General features: G+C 41.5%; 1 protein-coding gene across 1 annotated transcript in view; it reads left to right on the forward strand.

Annotated features, from left to right (window-relative positions):
- The first annotated feature begins 6,079 nt into the window (after positions 1-6,079).
- LOC106584092 (regulator of G-protein signaling 8) overlaps positions 6,080-25,594 on the forward strand; it is a 33,641-nt gene continuing 14,126 nt past the window's right edge. Inside the window, exons 1-2 of the mRNA XM_014168929.2 lie at positions 6,080-6,315; positions 25,086-25,187. Of these exons, the coding sequence (XP_014024404.2) occupies positions 6,218-6,315; positions 25,086-25,187 (200 nt within the window). The 5' untranslated portion in view covers positions 6,080-6,217. The remainder of the gene's footprint in view (positions 6,316-25,085; positions 25,188-25,594) is intronic.

Here is a 25,594-nt window from a genome sequence, read left to right on the forward strand (position 1 = left end):
AAACAGTCAATTAAATCTATCCCAATCAGCATCCGTTCGGTGTCAATGCTAGTCACATACACAGGGTGGATCAGTGACGCTCTTTCGAAGTTGAGTTTAAGTAGGAGACGCTTGGTTAGGGGTGAGGTAGCTTGAGTGAAACCTTGAAGATTCATGTCGCAACCTTCCATTTTCAACCAACGTTTTGCTGGGTCCACTGCCCTTTTTAGTTCATCCAGCAAAGTTTCAGATATGAGGGAAATTGTCGAACCCGAATCTATCAGAGCATCTCAGGTCAAACAGTCCTCCAAGACTGCTCTAAGGTATAGCCTGTTCGAGTTGTTTTTTCTCATCATATCCCCAACAAATTGGAGTGGGTTGGAAGAACAGAGCGGTTTGTTATCTGTGTCGATTTTCAAGACAGATAACCTGGCTTCATGACCCAGTGGATCCTCTATCAGAATGGGAGAGGAATCATCTTTCCATTCATCTTACCATGTGCGTCTCCACATCTGTATCAAAGTTGGTAGACAAAACCTGCAGGCTTGTGTCTAGAACAAGCGGCCCCTGGACAGGGATTTGAGTGAGGGCGGGGGTAATAGGAATGTTGACGTTCTTGCGAATTTCATCAGACTTGGTCTCAAACAATTTTACGCCTAGTCATGATGACTTATCCTTGTCCTCTTTCTCAAATTTCTTCTGCTGCAGTACATCTCTTAACAGAGCTTCTATATTGTTTCGGTTATCGTTTAGATCATTGTTAAACACTTTGTTGCCCTTGTTACACTTGTTACCCTTGTGTCCTGACTTTGTGAGGGTTAGGTGCAGGGACGTAGTGGCCAGGTCAATCTCTACGGGACCTGTTAGGTTGGGGGGACGTTCATCATAGCTATTGTTACTGCGGTGGTTATAGGTGTGGTGGTTACTTGGTAGCCACCCCCTTTGTGCGTCATCTTTTACCGCACCTGTCCCTGATGCTGCATCTTCCAATTGGAGTGATTGTTCCCGCCCAAGCTCGAAAACCGAGCTGTCAAGGCTCTTAGCCAGTCTTGCTTTTGATGCTTCAAAAGCGGCGCTTGCAAGCTCTCAGAGTGTCGAGATCGGCAAACCAATGTGGGCAGTAGGGCCCATGTAGTTGCTGAAGTTGGGAGACATGTTTGACAGAAACAGTTGTTTGAATGATAATAGATCTTCCATTCCTGTTTCAGTGAGCATGCCAAAGTAAGCTGAACGAAGCCTATGATAGTAGGCTTGTGGGTGTTCATTTCTAGCTTGTTTGATATTGTTAGCCAATGAGCTGTCGTGTTTGCGAGTCGCAGAATCACTGAATTCTATTTTAAAAACCGTGGCAAGTTTAGCGTAGTCGTTCTGCACGTGTTGCTCTTGTAGACGGATGAACCTTGTCACGTGTCTGTTGGATGTTAGCTTCAACAGGTAGAGCCTGTCGGCATTTGTAGCGTTTGGGTGGCCATCCAAGGCGTCCTCTATGTCTGCTAAGAATGTCTCAGTGTCCTTTGGCTTTCCTGGAACGGGGTCAAAGAGGCGGAAGTTTGACGATTTTGTCAAGGCGATCCCCGCCAAGTGCACGGGGAGCATCTGCACCCTCCCATGGGGAATTGTGGCCCGGAAAAGTCAAGCTGTGTTTGTATTGGCGATGAGGTGTCATGTCACTATGGGCCGAATGGCCAAGAGGAAAAGGCTGAAATCTCCTGTCATCTACATTCCCTCGTTCCCTCCCCTTTGTTAGCTTAGCATCCTTTTGTTAGCTTAGCATCTGGTGCAATGCTTAGCTTCACTTGTGCGGGATTTCCACGTCCCAGCACGAGGAATGTTCCCTCCAACAAGGGATCAGGCTTACTAAATTACGTCTCACGCTCAACCCGTGAGCTCTTCACATTACCAAAACGCGAGAGGTAGAGAGATAATGACTTTGCTTCGGTCAAACAAATATATCTACTCAAATTTGCGTAATGGCCGGCTCATATGTCCTCTGCTCTAGGAATTGCTTATGACCGAGTCTAATCGCTCCTGAAAGCGATAGACAGAAATAACACTACGTTGGGCCTAAATAGTATTATTCTCAGAATGCCTGCATCAACTGGTACATATGGCCTAGCTCGTAGCATTTAGTAAATCCCCCACACACTGTCTTTCGTCAGATATACAACACAGGGGTGGTTTTCTCCCTACCAGTATCTGGGTGAAAAGGAAAACCACACACACTCCCCTCTCAACAATAATCCTGCCTTTAGCAATTATTTATATATATGTATCTACACAATCGGTATGGAACTAACCCAAAAGTGTGGCCTAGCTTTATCTTAGTTTCCTCACAGGGGCGCCATATACAGTTGATGTCGGAAGTTTACATACACTTAGGTTGGAGTCATTAAAACTCATTTTTCAACGACTCCACAAATTTCTTGTTAACAAACTATAGTTTTGGCAAGTCGGTTAGGACATCTACTTTGTGCATGACACAAGTAACTTTTCCAACAATTGTTTACAGACAGATTATTTCACTTATAACTCACTGTATCACAATTCCATTGCATCAGAAGTTTACATACACTAAGTTGACTGTGCCTTTAAACAGCTTGGAAAATTCCAGAAAATGATGGCTTTAGAAACTTCTGAAAGAATAATTCACATCATTTGAGTCAATTGGAGGTATACCTGTGGATGTATTTCAAGGCCTACCTTCAAACTAAGTGCCTCTTTGTTTGACATCATGGGAAAATCAAAAGAAATCAGCCAAGACCTCAAAAAAACATTGTAGACCTCCACAAGTCTGGTTCATCCTTGGGAGAAATTTCCAAACACCTGAAGGTACCACGTTCATCTATACAAACAACAGTACGAAAGTATAAACACCATGGGACCATGCATCCGTCATACCGCTCAGGAAGGAGACGCATTCTATCTCCTAGAGATGAACATGCTTTGGTGCGAAAAGTGCAAATCAATCCCAGAACAACAGCAAAGGACCTTGTGAAGATGCTGGAGGAAACAGGTACACAAGTATCTATATCCACAGTAAAACGAGTCCTATATCGACATAACCTGAAAGGCCGCTCAGCAAGGAAGAAGTCACTGCTCCAAAACCACCATAAAAAAGCCAGACTACGGTTTGCAACTGCACATGGGGACAAAGATCGTACTTTTTGGAGAAATGTCCTCTGGTCTGATGAAACAAAAATAGAACTGTTCGGCCATAATGACTATTGTTATGTTTGGAGGAAAAAGGGGGAGGCTTGCAAGCCAAAGAACACCATCCCAACCTTGAAGCACGGGGGTGGCAGCATCATGTTTTGGGGGTGCTTTGCTGCAGGAGGGACTGGTGCACTTCACAAAATAGATGTCATCATGAGGGAGGAAAATTATGTGGATATATTGAAGCAACATCTCAAGACATCAGTCAGGAAGTTAAAGCTTGGTCGCAAATGGGTCTTCCAAAGTTGTGGCAAAATGGCTCAAGGACATCAAAGTCAAGGTATTGGAGTGGCCATCTCAAAGCCCTGACCTCAATCCCATAAATTTGTGGTCAGAACTGAAAAAGCATGTGCAAGCAAGGAAGCCTACAAACCTGATTCAGTTACACCCGCTCTGTCAGGAGGAATGGGCCAACATTCACCCAACTTATTGTGGGAAGCCTTTGGAATGCTACCCAAAAAGTTTGACCCAAATTAAACAATTTAAAATACTAATTGAGTATATGTAAACTTCTGACCCATTGGGAATGTAATGAAAGAAATAAAAGCTGAAATAAATCACTCTCTACTATTATTCTGACATTTAAAATTCTTAAAATAAAGTGGTGATCCAAACTGACCTAAAACAGGGAATTTTTACTAGGATTAAATGTCAGGAATTATGATAAACTGAGGTTAACCTGTTGGGTCTAGGGGGCAGCATTTGCACGTCTGGATAAAAAAAATGTACCCGATTTAATCTGGTTAGTAATCCTACCCAGTAACTAGAATATGCATATACTTATTATATATGGATAGAAAACACTCTAAAGTTTCTAAAACTGTTTGAATGGTGTCTGTGAGTATAACAGAACTCATTTGGCAGGCAAAACCCTGAGACATTTTCTGACAGGAAGTGGATACCTGATGTGTTGTATTGACTTTAAACCTATCCCATTGAAAAACACAGGGGCTTAGGAATATTTTGGCACTTCCTATTGCTTCCACTAGATGTCACCAGCCTTTACAAAGTGTTTTGAGTCTTCTGGAGGGAGATCTGACCGAACAAGAGCCATGGAACGATGATGTCCCATTAGACACCTGGCGCGCGAGTTCATGTTGGGTACCCTCGTTCCAATACGTTATAAAAGAGTATGCATTCGTCCACCTTGAATATTATTCATGTTCTGGTTAAAAAAGGCCCTAATGATTTATGCTATACAACGTTTGACATGTTTGAACGAACGGAAATATATTTTTTCCCCTCGTTCATGACGAGAAGTCCGGCTGGCTTACATCATGTGCTAACGAGACGGAGATTTTTGGACATAAATGATGAGCTTTTTTGAACAAAACTACATTCGTTATGGACCTGTGATACCTGGAAGTGACATCTGATGAAGAGAATCAAAGGTAATGGATTATTTACATAGTATTTTCGATTTTAGATCTCCCCAACATGACGTCTAGTCTGTATCGCAACGCATATTTTTCTGGGCGCAGTGCTCAGATTATTGCAAAGTGTGATTTCCCAGTAAGGTTATTTTTAAATCTGGCAAGTTGATTGAGTTCAAGAGATGTAAATCTATAATTCTTTAAATGACAATATAATATTTTACCAATGTTTTCTAATTTTAATTATTTAATTTGTGACGCTGACTTGACTGCCGGTTATTGGAGGGAAACGATTTCCTCAACATCAATGCCATAGTAAAACGCTGTTTTTGGATATAAATATGAACTTGATAGAACTAAAAATGCATGCATTGTCTAACATAATGTCCTAGGAGTGTCATCTGATGGAGATTGTAAAAGGTTAGTGCATCATTTTAGCTGGTTTTATGGTTTTGGTGACCCTGTCTTTGACTTGACAAAACATTACACACAACTCTTGTAAATGTACTGTCCTAACATACTCTAAATTTATGCTTTCGCCGTAAAACCTTTTTGAAATCGTAAAACGTGGTTAGATTAAGGAGATGTTTATCTTTCAAATGGTGTAAAATAGTTGTATTTTTGAAAAACTTGAATTTTGACATTTATTTGGATTCAAATTTGCCGCTCTTGAAATGCACCTGCTGTTGATGGAGTGCACCACGGGTGGCACGCTAGCGTCCCACCTAGCCCCAAGAGGTTAAATGTATTTGGCTAAGGTGTATGTGAACATCCGGCTTCAACTGTATACAGTATGTCACTCCCCTTGGTTCGTTCCCCAGGCGTCATTGTTTCTGTTTCAGTTTCATGTCTGTGCGTTGTTCGAGTTTCTTGTTTTGGATTATGTTGCGTTTTTTCATTAAAACACTCCCTCCCTGTACTTGCTTCCCGACTCTCAGCGCACAACGTTACAGCTTTATTCCATCTACCAGCATCATTATTATCTTCTATCAGCTGAACAATGTTTCTGTCCCACCTTTTATCCCTACAGTGCCTAGAACAGTATATTATTTTTTATAAAGATCCTGTTTAGAACTGTTTTTATATAGCCCCTGTCCAGAAAAGTATATTTATATTCAGCCACTGTATATTTATAGCCATACATCATCTAAACAACCACGCTGCTAGAGCTTGACTTGTCTTCAGAGAATTCCCTTACTGCAAAAACACATGCATTTCACTTGATCAGATATGAATTGTTCCAAAAACATGTTTTCACATGTTTTCATGTGGTCACGTGCTCTTATGTGAAGTTAATGTGACAACATGTAAATCAACATGTGATTACATGAAACTACACATATGAAAACGTGATTTCAAGTGAAGTGTTCCAAAAATAATTTTTTTTCACGTGAATGTTCACGTGAAATCATGTGAAATCATGTGGATTTTCTGTAAGGGTTCTCTGTGCCTTTCCCTCCTTCTCTGTTTCTCCCTCTTCCTAACCCCCTCTCCCAGTTTCCGTTCCCCCCTACCATGTTTTCACACTGATGAGCATGCTGCCTGGCTCCTAGCCTCCTACTTACGGCAATTGTAACAGTAACATCAGATATAATCGCCACACAAGAGGAGTGCCATCACAGACAAACACACACACAGTCACGCACACACCAATGTGGATAAATAGCGGCTTGTTCATCTCAAACGTACGCTTGGGAGGAAAAGAGAGAAACTGTCCACCTGCGCTGATCAAATACACAACAGGGCTAAGGTAAAACATCATCCATATTCATCTTACTAGTAGATCGCTACATTACTTAAGTCCACTATGGATAAAGGATGGGAAGCAGACTGTCGTTATGTACATCTGCTGTCAATGTGTCTGATCACCAGAATAGAAAAGATGGAGACTGTTCGTTTACTGGACAGATGACTGTCATCATCTGGAAACACACTGTTAGATACATGAGAGGATAGTTTGTTTGCTACTCCAAATATAGTTTGGTTTTGGTTATTGATTATTTACAACAGCAGTGCATTGTTTACACATTTAGAAATTGTAGTATCTGTGCGTGTGTGCCAGTAAATGTCAGACAGTGGAGGAGCTACAGACAGAGGGGATTTGAAGCACCCACAAATCCCACCTACAGGTTTAACACCTCTCTCTTCTATCTCAATCATTATCTCACCTCTTTTTCATTTCTCACACAAGGGTAACCCAACAAATATTTATCATCCTTGTGTACAGAAATAATCAATATCGCTCTCTCCACTCCCTCGTCCCTTACATCTCAATACTCCTCCCACCCTCTTCAGCATATTTCACCCAAAAACCTGCCCCTAATCAAACAGAGATTCTGCCTGGCCACTCTCAACACAGAAACATTATATGAACATCTACATCCAAAAAGTGTGCGTTTGAAAGAGGAAACCTAAATCTAGATACAGCTACAGTATTTTTAAGCCAACTGACCCTACATAGGGTTAGTAACTGTGAAAGCTTTCAACAGAATGAGCTGTCAAGCTTATTCAGTCTGGATGGAGTGGTCTGCAAACCTAATCCCCCAAATACATTGATTACATAAAAACCTAAAGTCAGGATTAAGAGCATCATTACTGACTTAGCAGAAAATAACATAAAAAAAATAAAAAAAATTAAGGGCAATGTTCAAACGTGTAATCATCTACTTCATAATCATCAGCCCAGTGGTTACTATCCAACAAGCTCTCACAGTTTCACTGCATAATTAGACGTTGATCCACGTTCTCTAAATGTCAAATTTCGTAGTTGCTCCAAACGTAACATTTCTATGTGTTTTTGTTGCTCCTGTTGCTCTGTATCGTTCCATTTCACCAAACGTCAAATTTCAAAGTTAAGGGTTAGGTTTTGGCACTTATTCTGAAAGGTTAAGTTTTGGGATATGGTTCATCCTTAAGAGTCTATCGATGCACACGTGCATCAATCTAAGTAACACAATAAAAATCCTCTGCAAAATCTGTCAGTTTAAGATAGAGATATCTGCATGGGCTGCGTCTCAATCCACCTTATCCGCCCATTCGCCCTTCCGCATCTGCAGTCGAAGGTAGCGATGTTTGTCAGACCATGAGACATCCCGAAAATTGGTCTTCTCAATTAAAGGTCTGTAGCGTCCGAACGGTTTAGCATACAAACTATTATGATCTATAGAAAGGGGAGACTTGCACGAATGCGATAGTGGCACAAGACTCGTCTGAAGGTAACCCATACAAACGAATGGAAGTATGGAGGAAGTTTTGTTGTAAATATGTGACAAAAATTATTTTTCTTACATCTCCTAGACACTTGAAAACCTTATTTCTTATGATTTATTTTTTGCCATTTAGAACTGTGTTATTCAATGCGTTTGTAGGGGCTATGGTAGTAAAGGCCAAATTCAATATTTTATCAAATATTTTCTCAACATAATTTTATAACAAAAGGGGTCTTCGAATTCTTAATCAAATAGCTTAATGATCCATGATATGACCATCTTAAAACAATTCCATATGTTAGCTTAGTACCCCACCCCCCCAACGTCTTAGACTTTTAGAGGTTAAAACCAAAAATGAAAGAAATAAAATAAAAAAAACAGTGTCCGAGGCTGGGATCGAACAGACAACCTTCTGATCCAGAGTCCACCACCTCCATCCACAATGCTGTAGTACAACCCAAGCTTTGAAGCCATTTCCCATCATCTTTAGGACATGGATAGATGTTTAATTTCAACATCAATCTTGAACGACCTGGCTGTATTATCACCGTACGGAGCATGACTCCAGAGCAAATGAACAAATAAATGTAGTTTTGTTGTTCTAAGGTTGAATAACTAAGCACATGTCTGTGCTCGTTGTAAACCGCACAATGATTCTGAAACAGAGATGAAAACAAAAGCTTAAAATGTAATTATAAATTGCATGCTGTGATGCTCTGCACAATGTTATTTTTAGCCAATATTACATCCAAATGTCCCCATTAACATGACCACTCTGCATAAATTTAGTTTAAATAGAACTGTCCTCATCGCTCAGGGCTGGATGGGTATATGGCCTTGCTCAGCGTCCTTACTGCCCTTGTGTCATATGCCTCAGTCCCCAACTTCCACCTCCAGGGGGCAGTGAATGTGTGTGTGTGTGTGTGTGTGTGTTTGCGTGGGTGTGCGTGCGTGCGTGTGTGCATGCAAGTGTGTCTTAATTTCTTATTTGATATGGTAATGAGTGCATTAGATTCCATTGTAGCCTACTGGGCAGCAGCACACGTGAAAATCAACCTCTCTGGGGAACAAAAGTTACATTAATGTGATCGTACATCACTGTGCCTGAAGAGAGCTAGGGTAAAAATAGATAGACTGTTAGTTTGATGAACTGAGACTGGAGGCTTCTGTCCTGGCTTTACCCCATGCCTGTCGAGGTGCGCCATACATCAGGGCTGATGTGTTTATGAGGATCAGGTCTACTCTATGAGAGTGTATAGAGATAGCCTACACTCAGTGTCATATACTGCAAAGCTGGCATAACAAGGCAAGGACATCAGTGAGACAGCAAGCTGTACCCTGCAGAACAGACAACAGGGCTAATTTTAGAGTTAGATTACCTGAGAGGGTAAGGTCAATGCCTCTGTGGATAAAAGCATGATAGCTGGGGGTCCACATAACAATGTTCATGAAGGGTAACCGTTGGCAGTGGCTACACGTACACAAATAGGGATGTGAGAGATATAGAGAGTGATGAGGTAGGGATGGAAAGAAGGTACAGAGAAGGATGGAATCAGTTCAAACGGAGTCAAGTTTGCCCCAAACTGGACAAACTGGACATCAGGCAGATAGACGGATAGACAGAGCAGGGCAGGGACAGGCGGACAACCCCAGCCTTAAAAACAAAGCCAGCAGAGCAGCATAGGTCTGTAAGGCCAGAAATAGCCCAAAAACAGTCTGGGAAGGTCTCAGCAGGGGCACTCATCTTTCGGACAGGGACACAGACAGTATCCAAATGTGTGCATGCGCATACCCTTATGCAAAAGTAGGCACACACACAGATACACACAATAAATAAAAAGGACACAGAATTATTCAGTGTTCCCATGATGTTTAACTCACAGGGGAAATAAGTGATTGCAGCAACTGCTTCTCTCCATACCTAATGCAACATTTAGATAATACTGTACTTTAGCAACAGAGAGAAACTCTGCATGGTGGGAAACTGCTTGCACCAAGTCAACAGGGTGGTTATTCCAACCTGGTCTCAGAGCATTTTGTATTATTCTGTACATAAATCAGAGACACTTGATTTAGTATGATATGTGACTCGTTTCAGGAAACTAGGCGTATGTCGCGCGTCAATACTTCACAGGAAAGTTATTTGAACGTAAACGTTTTCATATGCGTTTTTCTTTGGCAGAAATGCCTTCGGGAACATGTGAACTTTCATGTGCCTTAATATCAAATTTGTATGCCATCTGTAAATACAAATGCAATTGTTAAATTACGAGGCTAGTTGGTTTAGCCACAGGAAAAGGCACCAACCTTCCTGCTAGCCATGATTAGCGGAGATAATGAGTGGGCTGGGCATGCCGAGAGATGAGTTTGGATTGGTCTGCCATGTAGCCACTTCTGTCTATAATATGAGCTGGTCAGTATGTGTAGGTAATCCTTTCTAACTCAGCTTTTTTGAAAGATATTACATAGTACAAGCGCATAAGTGTTGCTCTCCACTTTCTGGAGGACCGAGTTTTGAAATCAGTGGAATTAGAGTTTGATAGCTAAGGAACTGGAGAAAAGTCTGGCGTTTGATTGCAAATATGCAGACGGGGTTGAAAAGAGATCACACAGAAGGCTGTTGTGTAAAACACCTGTCTCCGGATTCAAACTAAAGGCAACCATGGCATCTGTGATAGAGACGGAGAAGTGTCCATCCATGTATATGGGTAAAAATAGTCTATCTACCGACATTTTCAGATATTACACATTTCTAATTTTGTCAGAAAGTAATTTTCATTTCAAGTGAAAGTGTACTGTTAGCTAGCTAGCTTAAGTTAGCTGGCTGGCTGGCTAGCTAACGTTACGTGTATGATCTGTGTAATTATATTATTTGTATCTCAGAGCCATTTGCAATGCTAGTTATAGCCTAATGTTAGCCAGCTAACATTGAACCTGGTTGGTAAACTACCTGCAGATTCATGCAGGGTAGTAACGTTATGAGTTGGGATTATGGTTAATTGTTTAGCTAGCTAGCTACATGTCTAAACAAAAGACTCCACTATGCAAGTAACAATTTCAATAGAATGCTCATGATATCACTGCAACAACTGTCGATAGACAGTGGCTATTTCAGAGCACTCTTGTCTGAGTGTTCCAGAGCGCAGATTAACTGACGAATTTATGAACGCTCAACACCCGTTGAATATGGTTGGTGTCAGTAAACGTCAGCAAACAAGTCTAATTCAATTGTTGCAAAGCACAGTTACAGTCACCAATGCTCTGAATAACATGAAAACAGCCTAACCAGCTCTGCCAGGGCGAGTAAAATGGTCAAAGTGAGGTGTTCTCTAATTTGTGTCTGGAAGTAGCTAGCAAGCTAGCCAACGTTAGCCAGTTAGCTTGGATGGTTGACTGCCGTTGTGAGGTCAGAACGCTTGGATCAACCCTACTCCTCAGCCAGAGCATCCAGTGTGCACTCTGAATGTTCCGAGAGTGAAACGCTCTGAATTTACGAACGACAATATTGATAGCACTCTGAATTTACGAACGCCCAGAGCGCACTCCAGATTTAATTTACGAACACACCGTAGTTTAAACCAGACTTTAGGCTTAATCTTTGGTTGTTTAGTACATGGCCTCACATGTGAATCCTGAAAGAGATGGGTGGCGCTGAATGGGTGTAGACAAGAAAGAGCTCTCCAGTAGGTGTACCAAAACATTCAAGGGCCATTTTCTCAAAAGTGAGGTTACAGTTTGTCAACTTTCAAAGCAGAATTACTTTCCCATTGTTCCTCAACTGCATTGTATGATATACAATTTTCTAGCTCCGAGTCTACTTTTCACCAATTTCAAATTTTGCTACATAAGACCGAATCGAGCCGGTCGGTCACATACGTTACATTTGGTATGGTTACATAACACAGATGGTTGCTTAAAACTTCTTGAGGGCCGGGGGCAGTATTCGGAAATTCGGATGACTGACGTGCCCAAAGTAAACTGCCTGTTACTCAGGCCCATAAGCTAGGATATGCATATAATGGTAGAATTTGATAGAAAACTCTAAAGTTTCTAAAACTGTCAAATTAATGTCTGTGAGTATAACACAACTGATATGGCAGGCAAAAACCCGAGAAGAATCCATTCGTAAAAAAATATTTTTGGAGCTCACCACTCATTGAAATGGCTGTCTATGGGAAAATCAATGGAATACCCCCCAGGTTGCAGTTCCTAGGGCTTCCAGTAGATGTCAACAGTCTTTAGAAAGAGTTTCAGGTTTGTTTTTTGAAAAATGAGCTAGAATTTGTAGTTTTTCTAGGTGGCTCCCATTTTGGCTGTAGTATTGTGGCACACATGGATGAGGGCGCGCACTTCATTCTCTGGTAATGAACATACTATTCTCTGTCTTAAATTTCATAATTTATTTACATATTAGGGTGCCTGAGGATTGATTAGAAACGTTTGACTTGTTTGGACGAAGTTTATTGCTAACTTTTGGGATTCATTTGTATGCATTTTGAACGAGGGAAACCTGTGGATTACTGAATCAAGCGCGCCAACTAAACTGACTTTTTGGGGATATAAAGAAGGACTTTATCGTACAAAACGACCATTTGTTATGAAGCTGGGACCCTTGGGATTGCAAACAGAGGAAGATCTTTAAAGGTAAGTGATTTATTTTATCGCTATTTCTGACTTTCGTGATGCCTCTGCTTGTTTGGAAAATGTTTGTAATGCTTTTGTACGCGGGGCGCTGTCCTCAGATAATCACATGGTATGCTTTCGCCGTAAAGCCTTTTTGAAATCTGACATAGCGGCTGGATTAACAAGAAGTTAAGCTTTTAAACGATGTAAGACACTTGTATTTTCATGAATGTTTAATATTACGATTTTGTATTTTGATTTGGCGCGCTCCGATTTCACCTGATGTTGTCGAATTTGATCCCGGTAACGGGATTTCCGCACTAAGATTATTAAGGAAAAAACTAAAGTTGGGTGCTTGGTAATGGTGGATGGTTCGGTGTAAAACGCAAATATCTAGTAACCCAAAGATTTCAAATCTCGAGTTCTCAAATCTCGAGTTCAAATCTCATCAACTGCTTGCTACTTTGAAACTACTCAGCATGTAAGCTAAACCTTCCCTTAACATTAACCCTTCCCTCACCCTGCAACCTAACTCTTAAACTTAACCCTAACCCCTAGCCTATTGTACTTTTTGGAAGTTCGTAACATATAACACGTTTAGCAAATTCTTAACCTCTATGGGCTAGGTGGGACGCAGGCGTCCCACCCGTGGTGCACTCCATCAACAGCAGGTGCATTTCAAGAGCGGCAAATTTGAATCCAAATAAATGTCAAAATTCAAATTTTTCAAACATACAACTATTTTACACCCTTTGAAAGATAAACATCTCCTTAATCTAACCACGTTTTACGATTTCAAAAAGGTTTTACGGCGAAAGCATAAATTTAGAGTATGTTAGGACAGTACATTTACAAGAGTTGTGTGTAATGTTTTGTCAATTCAAAGACAGGGTCACCAAAACCATAAAACCAGCTAAAATGATGCACTAACCTTTTACAATCTCCATCAGATGACACTCCTAGGACATTATGTTAGACAATGCATGCATTTTTAGTTCTATCAAGTTCATATTTATATCCAAAAACAGCGTTTTACTATGGCATTGATGTTGAGGAAATCGTTTCCCTCCAATAACCGGCAGTCAAGTCAGCATCACAAATTAAATAATTAAAATTAGAAAACATTGGTAAAATATTATATTGTCATTTAAAGAATTATAGATTTACATCTCTTGAACGCAATCAACTTGCCAGATTTAAAAATAACCTTACTGGGAAATCACACTTTGCAATAATCTGAGCACTGCGCCCAGAAAAATACGCGGTGCGATACAGACTAGTCGTCATGTTGGGGAGATCTAAAATCGAAAATACTATGTAAATAATCCATTACCTTTGATTCTCTTCATCAGATGTCACTTCCAGGTATCACAGGTCCATAACGAATGTAGTTTTGTTCAAAAAAGCTCATCATTTATGTCCAAAAATCTCCGTCTTGTTAGCACATGATCTAAGCCCGCCGGACTTCACTTCATGAACGAGGGGGAAAAATATATTTACGTTCGTTCAAACATGTCAAACGTTGTATAGCATAAATCATTAGGGCCTTTTTTAACCAGAACATGAATAATATTCAAGGTGGACGAATGCATTCTCTTTTATAACGTATTGGAACGAGGGTACCCAACATGAACTCGCGCGCCAGGTGTCTAATGGGCCATCATCGTTCCATGGCTCTTGTTCGGTCAGATCTCCCTCCAGAAGACTCAAAACACTTTGTAAAGGCTGGGGACATCTAGTGGAAGCAATAGGAAGTGCCAAAATATTCCTCAGCCCCTGTGTTTTTCAATGGCATAGGTTTAAAGGTAATACAACACATCAGGTATCCACTTCCTGTCAGAAAATGTCTCAGGGTTTTGCCTGCCAAATGAGTTCTGTTATACTCACAGACACCATTCAAACAGTTTTAGAAACTTTAGAGTGTTTTCTATCCATATATAATAAGTATATGCATATTCTAGTTACTGGGTAGGATTAGTAACCAGATTAAATCGGGTAAATTTTTTTTATCCAGCCGTGCAAATACTGCCCCCTAGCCCTAACAGGTTAACATGTATATTTTGCAAAAGTTTTTCTAATTTGTAACCTACTGTAATTTTTTTTAAATTCGTAACATATACCACTTTTAGCAAATTTGTAACATATTGTACGTTTTGCATATTCATAACATATATTACAAATTAATTCGTAACATATCAAATGAAATTGGTGATGGACATTCACAAAGTAATACATACCATGCAAAACGTAACATATCATATAAGTACAGAATAATATGAAATGCTCTGAGACCAGGTTGGTTATTCATGCAGTGTTTTATACCCTGCAGTGGTATTCCAACAAACAATACACTGATTTGAACCGATACATGTTCAAGGCCAAATGTCAAGGCCAGTGATGTTTCCTTGACAGATGGACATACCAGGATCTGCTCTCCAACTACATTCTCCACACTAAGAACAAGAAAAACATGGCACAGAATACCGTAAGGCACCAAAACAACATCAAAGCGAATTTTTAGACCCAGTACTTTCAGGATCCCTTTTCAGCAACCAGGCATCTTTTTAAGGAATTGCGAATGTTGTCATATAAAAAATTCATGAGGCAACTGACATGTTCAAATTTGGAATCCTTTTTATAGCAGCCCCTCCAGGAGTCCGTGCCTGCTGCATGGCTGAATAGAACATTAAGTGGCTTCCCCCTGACTACACAGATTTGTCACAGAACTTTATAAATAGCTCTGCAGGCAGGCAGACAGCCACGTGTTCCCACCCAATGTAGGTGAAGAGATTCAGCTCGCTGCAGAGCAGAGAAAACGTGAAAACACAGCTCTGCTCTCCACTGCAGAGATTGATTGATTGAATACTTTATTGTCCCTCTAGGGCATGGGTGTCAAACTCTGGCCCGCGGGCCAAATTTGGCCTGCGGGGTAATTATATTTGGCCCGCGAGACAATACCAAATTACTACTAGAGCTGGCCCGCCGGTATTATACAGCGCATTCACCGCTAATACTACGAATCCCATAATGCTCTGCTGTTGTTTTCGCGCGCCAATCAGGACAGGACCCAGAAACGCCCTCTCCTCTGTGACAGTAGTCATAGCAACATAGACGCTACAACGGTCAGCGCGCTATCCCTTCCCAAAAATGGCAAAAAGAAAGGCAGAAAACAGGAGCTTTCTGGACAAGTGGGAGGCAGAATATCTGTTTACATATGTAAAAGACAAACCTGTTTTGAGAACTGTGCAGGTGAGCTAACTGTTTACCACTGCATCATACATCAGGAATCACTGTGTGCCAAAGCCCTAAAGATGGAACATGTTATGACCACAGTAACACAGGTAGTTAACTTTATAAGAGCCAAAGGTCTGAATCACTGCCAGTTTAAAATGTTTCTAGAGGAGTGTGGTTCGGAATACGCAGACATGCCATATCACACAGAGGTGAGATGGCTAAGCAGAGGAAAAGTACTGAACAGATGTTTCGAGCTGCGTGAGGAAATATGTCAATTCCTGGAAACCAAAGGGAAGGATACAGCAGAGCTCCAGGAGCAAAAGTTTCTGTGTGAGCTGGCCTTTCTCTGTGACATCTCGAGCCATCTCGATGCGCTGAACCTGCAGCTTCAGGGGCGGGGGCGCATCATCACAGACATGTACGCTGCAGTGAGGACCTTTAAAACTAAACTGTGCCTGTGGGAGAATCAGATGCTGCAAGGAAACCCTTGCCATTTTCCCTGCTGCCAAACCATAAAAGCGCAGATCTCTACCGTCATGTTCGCATGCGCACAGTTTGCTGAAAAACTCAGTGTTCTCGCCGCTGAGTTTAGCCGGCAATTTGCCGACTTCGATGTCCAGAAATGTAGGTTTGAACTGCTTAGTAATCCCTTCGCAGTTGATGTGGAAAATGCACCAACCAACATCCAAATGGAGCTGATTGAACTCCAGTGCAACGACACGCTGAAGTCAAAGTATGATGCTGTGGGCGCCGCACAGTTTCCACGGTTCATCCCTGACACAATGCCTCAGCTCCGCACCCAAGCTGCTCAGATGCTCTCCATGTTCGGCAGCACTTATCTATGCGAGCAACTTTTCTCCTCGATGAAGATGACCAAAACAACTCACAGGAGACGTCTGACTGATGAACACCTTCGCTCGATACTGAGGATTTCTTCAGCTCAGAGCCTGAGCCCAGACATTGATGAACTAGCATCCAAGAAGAGATGCCAGGTGTCTGGTTTGGGCACATCAGATTAGATCAGTGTGCAATAATTAACGTTTTCTTTGTGCACTTTTTCTTGCTACAAGGCATGGGCTTGAATGGTTGATTGATTTATTATCATTTTATTTGTAAAATTATTAGCCAGTGGAAAAAGTTTATTTTGGTATTTAAATCAGAAGGCTGCAAATAGAAAAGAGGCATACGATTTTTATCTAAATTTTATTTATTTAATAAATGAATGCCATTGATGTGTTTTTTCATTTGAAATTCGATTTTGCATGTCTCCACTATTAAATTATATATTGTATGGTAATAAGCGATGCTTGTTCCATATTCAATGTTAAAGCAAAACTTGTTTGGGTCCATATTAAAAGGTTCATTTGTTCAATGTTGGCCCGTGACTTTGTTCAGGTTTTACATTTTGGCCCACTGGGTATTTGAGTTTGACACCCCTGCTCTAGGGGAAGTCGTCTGGCAACATACAGCAGTTCCTGGCAAACATACACAAAATCAAAGCACAGGACATACAACACTCCATTTACAGACAACACATATCACAAGACATACTTCAAACAAGACAACTTCCCCTTTAGAATACTGTAAGTTTGGAGTTATGGCAGTGCATAGGTGCCGTCTTACGGGCTCCTGACCAATTCTGCTATTTTTTGTGCTTTTTTTCGCTGATTGTAACTATTTTTTACATAATATTTATGCTACCCTATGACCGAAAACAGCTTCTGGACATCAGAACAGCGATCACTAACTTCAATTTGGATGAAGATTTCTGAAATGTCTGCGCAGGTACAAAAATATTGAGATTTATAAACTTGGCGCACCCTATACAGTACATAAGCATATTTCCCATTATAAATCAGATCTGTTGTAAAACTGTGCAGTCGTAAATGAGCATAAAAATTCCACCTGGAAAACGCCTCCATTCACCTTTTATGGTGACGATAGCACTGTATTTGCTGTATACTTTGGAGCTATTTGTATTAGGCCACGGCATGCAAAATACTTATTGTTGTTCAGTATTTTGTTTTTCAACAACTGGGTTTATATGTTCTGCTTTTGTATAAACTCTGAGATGAAATAGGCATTTATGTCGTGCTCCTATCGCACAGCAATACTGTATCATTCCCATACTCCTCTGTAGGGAATGAAAAGCGTTGAGCTAGACACAGACAGCTCATTTGGGGGCTCATATGAACCACAGAGACTGAGTGCGGGATAATAGCGTGGTCGTGTTGAACCTTGCTTGTTCCCTCGACGCCGCTACCAACAACTAATTGCATATAGAGCTCATAACCTGTATAACTAGACACCTCATAGGGACTAGTGAGCTACTAGCAGGAATCAGTAATACTGACACACATTATTTACCAAGAGAGTTTTCATCTATACTTTCAGTCTGATGTTTTCATCTATATTTTTCGTAGCTGTCTATTTACCACCGCATTCGGAAAGTATTCATACCCCTTGACCTTTTCCACATTTTGCCTTATTCTGAAATTCATCAATTTACACACAACACCCCATAATGACTAAGCAAACACAGGTTTTTAGAGTCTTCTTGGGTATGACGCTACAAGCTTGGCACACCTACAATTGGGGAGTTCCTCCCATTCTTCTCTGCTGATCCTCTCAAGCTCTGTCAGGTTGCTGCACAGCTATTTTCAGGTCTCTCCAGAGATGTTCGATCGGGTTCAAGGACATTCAGAGACTTGTCCTGAAAGCCACTCCTGCATTGTCATGGCTGTGTGCTTAGGGTCGTTGTCCTGTTGGAAGGGGAACCTTCGCCCCAGTCTGAGGTCCTGAGCGCTCTGGAGCAGGTTTTCATCAAGGATCTCTCTGTACTTTGCTCCATTCATCTTTGCCTCGATTCTGACTAGTCTCCCAGTCCCTGCCTCTGAAAAACATCTCCACAGCATGATGCTGCCAGCACCGTGCTTCACCATATGCATGGTGCCAGGTTTCCTCCAGACGTGACGCTTGGAATTCAGGCCAAAGGGTTCAATCTTTGGTTTCATCAGACCAAAGATTGTTTCTCATGGTCTGAGTCTTTAAGTGCCTTTTGGCAAACTCCAAGCAGGCTGTCATGTGCCTTTTACTGAGGAGTGGGTTCCATGTGGCCATTCTGCCATAAAGGCCTGATTGGAGTGCTGCTGGATGTCCTTCAGGAAGGTTCTCCCATCTCCACAGAGGAACTTTAGAGCTCTGTCAGAGTGACCATTGGGTGGGTTCTTGTTCACCTCCATGACCAAAGCACTTCTCCCCTGATTTGTTCTGACATGCACTGTCAACTGTGGGACCGTATATAGAAAGGTGTGTGCCTTTCCAAATCATGTCCAATCAATTGAATTTACTACAGGTGGACTCTAATCAAGTTGTACAAACATCTCAAGGATGATCAATGGAAACAGGATGCACCTGAGCTCAATTTCGAGTGGATGGATTATTTTGAACCAAACCAACATTTGTTATTGAAGTAGAAGTCCCGGGAGTGCATTCTGACGAAGAACAGCAAAGGTAATCCAATTTTTCTTATAGTAAATCTGAGTTTGGTGAGGGTCAAACTTGGTGGGTGTCAAAATAGCTAGCCTGTGATGGCGAGCTATCTACTCAGAATATTGCAAAATGTGCTTTCACCGAAAAGCTATTTTAAAATTGGACACCTCGATTGCATAAAGGAGTTCTGTATCTATAATTTTTAAAATAACTGTTATGTTCTTTGTGAACGTTTATCGTGAGAAATTTAGTAAATTCACCGGAAGTTTTCGGTGGGAGTGCTAGTTCTGAACGTCACATGCTAATGTAAAAAGCTGGTTTTTGATATAAATAGGAACTTGATTGAACAAAACATGCATGTATTGTATAACATAATGTCCTAGGCGTGTCATCTGATGAAGATCATCAAAGGTTAGCCTCTTAGGGCTAGGGGGCAGTATTTACACCGCCGGATAAAAAAGTACCCGATTTAATCTGGTTACTACTCCTACCCAGTAACTAGAATATGCATACACTTATTAGATATGGATAGAAAACACCCTAAAGTTTCTAAAACTGTTTGAATGGTGTCTGTGAGTATAACAGAACTCATATGGCAGGCAAAAACCTGAGAGATTCCTTTACAGGAAGTGGCCTGTCTGACCATTTATTGGCTTTCTTTGACATCTCTTTCCAAAACAAAGGATCTCTGCGGTAACGTGACACTTCCCACGGCTCCAATAGGCTCTCAGAGCCCGGGAAAAAGCTGAATGTCGTCATTCCAGCCCCAGGCTGAAACACATTATCGCCTTTCTCAAGTGGCCGATCAGGGGACAGTGGGCTTAGGCGTGTGCACTGGCCGCCCCCGTCTTTCTGTTTTTTCCTCTGTTTACCGAAACGCAGATTCCCGGTCGGAATATTAACGCTTTTTTACGAGATAAATTGCATAAAAATTTATTTTAAACAGCGGTTGACATGCTTCGAAGTACGGTAATGGAATATTTAGAATTTTTTTGTCACGAATTGCGCCATGCTCGTAACCCTGATTTACCATTTCGGATAGTGTCTAGAACGCACGAACAAAACGCCGCTATTTGGATATAACGATGGATTATTTTGGACCAAACCAACATTTGTTATTGAAGTAGAAGTCCTGGGAGTGCATTCTGATGAAGAACACCAAAGGTAATAACATTTTTGTTATAGTAAATCTGATTTTGGTGAAGGCTAAACTTGCCGGGTGTCTAAATAGCTAGCCCGTGATGGCTGGGCTATGTACTTAGAATATTGCAAAATGTGCTTTCACCAAAAAGCTATTTTAAAATCGGTCATATCGAGTGTATAGAGGAGTTCTGTATCTATAATTCTTATAATAATTGTTATGCTTTTTGTGAATGTTTATCGTGAGTAATTTAGTAAATTGTTAGTAAATTCCCCGGAAGTTTGCGGGGTATGCTAGTTCTGAACGTCACATGCTGATGTAAAAAGCTGTTTTTTGATATAAATATGAACTTGATTGAACAAAACATGCATGTATTGTATAACATAATGTCCTAGGGTTGTCATCTGATGAAGATCATCAAAGGTTAGTGCTGCATTTAGCTGTGGTTTGGGTTTATGTGACATTATATGCTAGCTTGAAAAATGGGTGTCTGATTATTTCTGGCTGGGTACTCTGCTGACATAATCTAATGTTTTGCTTTCGTTGTAAAGCCTTTTTGAAATTGGACAGTGTGGTTAGATTAACGAGAGTCTTGTCTTTAAATAGCTGTAAAATAGTCATATGTTTGAGAAATTGAAGTAATAGCATTTCTAAGGTATTTGAAAATCGCGCCACAGGATTCAACTGGCTGTTACGTAGGTGGGACGATTTGGTGCCACCTAGCCCAGAGAGGTTAGTGCTGCATTTAGCTGTGGTTTTGTTTTTTGTGACATTATATGCTAGCTTGAAAAATGGGTGTCTGATTATTTCTGGCTGGGTACTCTGCTGACATAATCTAATGTTTTGCTTTCGCTGTAAAGCCTTTTTGAAATCGGACAGTGTGGTTAGATAAAGGAGAGTCTTGTCTTTAAAATGCTGTGAAATAGTCATATGTTTGAAAAATGGACGTTTTGGGATTTTTGAGGAATTTGTAATTCGCGCCACGCCTATCATTGGATATTGGAGCAGGTGTTCCGCTAGCGGAACGTCTAGATGTAAGATTAAGTAGGGGTTTTTCTCTTCCTGTTTTGTGGGTTATTATCCTTTGAGTAGTGTTTGTTTCTCTCTGTGTCACGGTTTGTTGTTTTGCTAGTTCAAGTATTTAGTGTATTGCCAGGTTTCACTATAAATAAAGATGTGGAACTGCAACCATGCTGTACCTTGGTCCACTCCTTCGAACAGCCGTGACAACGTGAGGGCAACAGGTCTATAATCATTGAGGACTTTCAGTTTAGGGATCTTAGGGAATTATCACAGATGATTTCCATATTGATCTGGTGATAGTCAAGGGACATTTCGAGAGCTTGGGACTATAAGGTTATATCTGCAATTGTGTCCAAATTCAGTTATTTACAGTCTTGTTCTGTTCAGTGTTCCCTACCTACAGTGCCTTCAGAAAGTATTCACACCCCTTGACTTTTTCCACATTTTGTTGTGTTACTGCCTGAATTACACACACACACACACACACACACACACACACACACACACACACACACACACACACACACACACACACACACACACACACACACACACACACACACACACACACACACACACACAAAAGCATTCTAATAAACCCGCTCTGCCTAGATGGAATCTATGAGTGGAATCTTAAGAGTGCATGATGAGAAAGCCTATTAAAGTGATTTTTGCATGCAATTTTGCCAATTACAGCAGACGCCAAAACAATCCTCCATGACACCTCCAACACCCACCAATGTTTCTCTGTAGAGGAAGTGTTAGTTTAGATAGATGCTGAAATACAATAATAATATAATACATTTTAGCAGACAATTTTATCCAAAGTGACCTAGAATTAACTCATATTCAGTATGTATGGTAACGCATTCCTGAATCAAACCAAACCTCAATGTTCATAGCAGCACCATGTTCCATCCAACTAAACCATCTTAACCAACAATATACACTGCTCAAAAAAATAAAGGGAACACTAAAATAACACATCTTAGATCTGAATGAATGAAATAATATTTTTAAATACTTGTTTCTTTACATAGTTGAATGTGCTGAAAACATAATCACACAAAAAGAATCAATGGAAATCCAATTTATCAACCCATGGAGGTCTGGATTTGGAGTCACACTCAAAATTAAAGTGGAAAACCACACTACAGGCTGATCCAACTTTGATGTAATGTCAAAATGAGGCTCAGTAGTGTGTGTGGCCTCCACGTGCCTGTATGACCTCCCTACAACGCCTGGGCATGCTCCTGATGAGGTGGCAGATGGTCTCCTGGGGGATCTCCTCCCAGACCTGGACTAAAGCATCCGCCAACTCCTGGACAGTCTGTGGTGCAATGTGGCGTTGGTGGATGGAGCGAGACATGATGTCCCAGATGTGCTCAATTGGATTCAGGTCTGGGGAACGGGCGGGCCAGTCCATAGCATCAATGCCTTCCTCTTGCAGGAACTGCTGACACACTCCAGCCATATGAGGTCTAGCATTGTCTTGCATTAGGAGGAACCCAGGGCCAACCGCACCAGCATATGGTCTCACAAGGGGTCTGAGGATCTCATCTCGGTACCTAATGGCAGTCAGGCTACCTCTGGCGAGCACATGGAGGGCTGTGCGGCCCCCCAAAGAAATGCCACTCCACACCATGACTGACCCACCGCCAAACCGGTCATGCTGGAGGATGTTGCCGGCAACAGAACGTTCTCCACGGCGTCTCCAGACTCTGTCACGTCTGTCACATGTGCTCAGTGTAAACCTGCTTTCATCTGTGAAGAGCACAGGGCGCCAGTGGCGAATTTGCCAATCTTGGTGTTCTCTGGCAAATGCCAAACGTCCTGCACGGTGTTGGGCTGTAAGCACAACCCCCACCTGTGGACGTCGGGCCCTCATACCACCCTCATGGAGTCTGTTTCTGACCGTTTGAGCAGACACATGCACATTTGTGGCCTGCTGGAGGTCATTTTGCAGGGCTCTGGCAGTGCTCCTCCTGCTCCTCCTTGCACAAAGGCGGAGGTAGTGGTCCTGCTGCTGGGTTGTTGCCCTCCTACGGCCTCCTCCATGTCTCCTGATGTACTGGCCTGTCTCCTGGTAGCGCCTCCATGCTCTGGACACTATGCTGACAGACACAGCAAACCATCTTGCCACAGCTCGCATTGATGTGCCATCCGGGATTAGCTGCACTACCTGAGCCACTTGTTTGGGTTGTAGACTCCGTCTCATGCTACCACTAGAGTGAAAGCACCGCCAGCATTCAAAAGTGACCAAAACATCAGCCAGGAGCATAGGAACTGAGAAGTGGTCTGTGGTCACCACCTGCAGAACCAGTCCTTTATTGGGGGTGTCTTGCTAATTGCCTATAATTTCCACCTGTTGTCTTTTCCATTTGCACAACAGCATGTGAAATTTATTGTCAATCAGTGTTGCTTCCTAAGTGGACAGTTTGATTTCACAGAAGTGTGATTGACTTGGAGTTACATTGTGTTGTTTAAGTGTTCCATTTATTTTTTTGAGCAGTGTACATTGTTTTGCAATGTAGTGGCCTGTAGGGATCAAGGTTATTGAAAAAGGAAAAGCTTTTGTGATACAAGCAGTTTGTTGATATTGTAGTGGGACTGCTGGTGGCATCTGGCTTTAGGGTAATGATCACTAAAATAAGTAATACTTACACTAACTACCCTGTTGTTCATAAGAATAAAAAGACCAGACTATTTCTTTCCAACAACCCCTCTCTCTTTATGCATCAGCAGAGAAATACAGCAAACACCAGTTATTTAAGAGGAGTCCTTGGATTACAGATGCTTGACTGACCATTCCAATAACACCAAGAGGAGAAGCAACACTGAGTACTCTAACAGTTTACCCACCAGTGGGATGGAGATCATGTCACTGATGTAACTAACTACAGATGGGGGAACTCATTCCGCTCATTCCATTTTGGCATATTGAGCACTCACAGCAGTGCTTGGTGTGTTTGGTGTGTGTTATCAGGGGAAAAGGGTGCATGGTAGAGAGGCTTGTGGCTCACTATCCAGATTGGATGTTCTCTGGTGGCTAGCTGATAGGTATTCATGTTGGCTTCTCCATATGGAGCTACACCTGCTTTCTATGTCTATCTGGTGTGTCTCCTTAGAGCAATGACTCTAATCAGATCCATCAGTATGTCTGTCTGATCTGTCTAATCCTACAGCAGCTGGCCAATAGGTCATGATATGAAATGTTACTGTTTGATAAGTCAGGTAGGACATTACTGGCCATTTCATTCATTTGATGATTACATCAACAAGCGGTGTCCATGATACACCATAGAAAAAACATTGAACAGATTGATTGTGTGATATGTAGTGTGAGTTAAGCAGAAATATGTCGAAGGCAAATTACTATGTGTCATCAGGTCGGTGCATATTAAACAAATGTGAAGTGATGTTTTAGTAAACTTCATGAGGCACATCCTGAAACTGTGCTCTCCCACTTCCAACATCTGAGCACCTGGATGCAAACATTTAATTATGTAGTCATTGGATGGATCAATACACTGATCCACAGGCTGTGGCCTTGCTCATGACTGAACAATCAGCATAGTGACTATAGGCAGGAGGTTTAGATCTGAGCACTTTCCTGGAAGACTATGTTTAGAGCTGTAGGTGTACATGTTGGTTAGCTAAAAAGAAGCTGTGAAGATGAATTTCTACATCAGAGGACAGTCTAAATTTGATATCATATGTTCTCATGTCATGTGATCAGTAATCAGGAGAGGTACTTTCTTGTGTGGTTCTATTCCATTCTCCCATTCATATGAGTAGAATGAAGACCAGACTAGGCTGCCTGTCCAATAAGTCTGACTCATACCCCGACTTCACTGAGTTCCTGCCCCCTGCCCAGGACAGGGCCACCAGATGCCGAAAGTAAGTAGATATTTTCATCATATGACATTGTTCCAGTCCCTCCCATTGATATACAATGTAGGTATTATTACTCGCAATGCCAGAAATATGTCATACAGTTGAAGTCGGAAGTTTACATACACTTATGTTGGAGTCATTAAAACTCGTTTCTCAACCACTCCACAAATTTCCTGTTAACAAACTATAGTGTTGGCAAGTCAGTTAGGACATCTACTTTGCATGACATAAGTCATTTTTCCAACAATTGTTTACAGACTGTCACATCCTGACCATAGAAAGCTTTTATTTTCTATGGTAGAGTAGGTCAGGGTATGACAGCGGGTTTTGTCTAGTTTATTTATATGTTGGTTCTAGTTTCTTTTTCTATGTTGGGGGTTTTGTCTAGTTTATGTATTTCTGTGGGGTTC

The sequence above is a fragment of the Salmo salar genome, chromosome ssa23 (assembly GCF_905237065.1).
Source record: "Salmo salar chromosome ssa23, Ssal_v3.1, whole genome shotgun sequence".
NCBI lineage: Eukaryota > Metazoa > Chordata > Actinopteri > Salmoniformes > Salmonidae > Salmo > Salmo salar.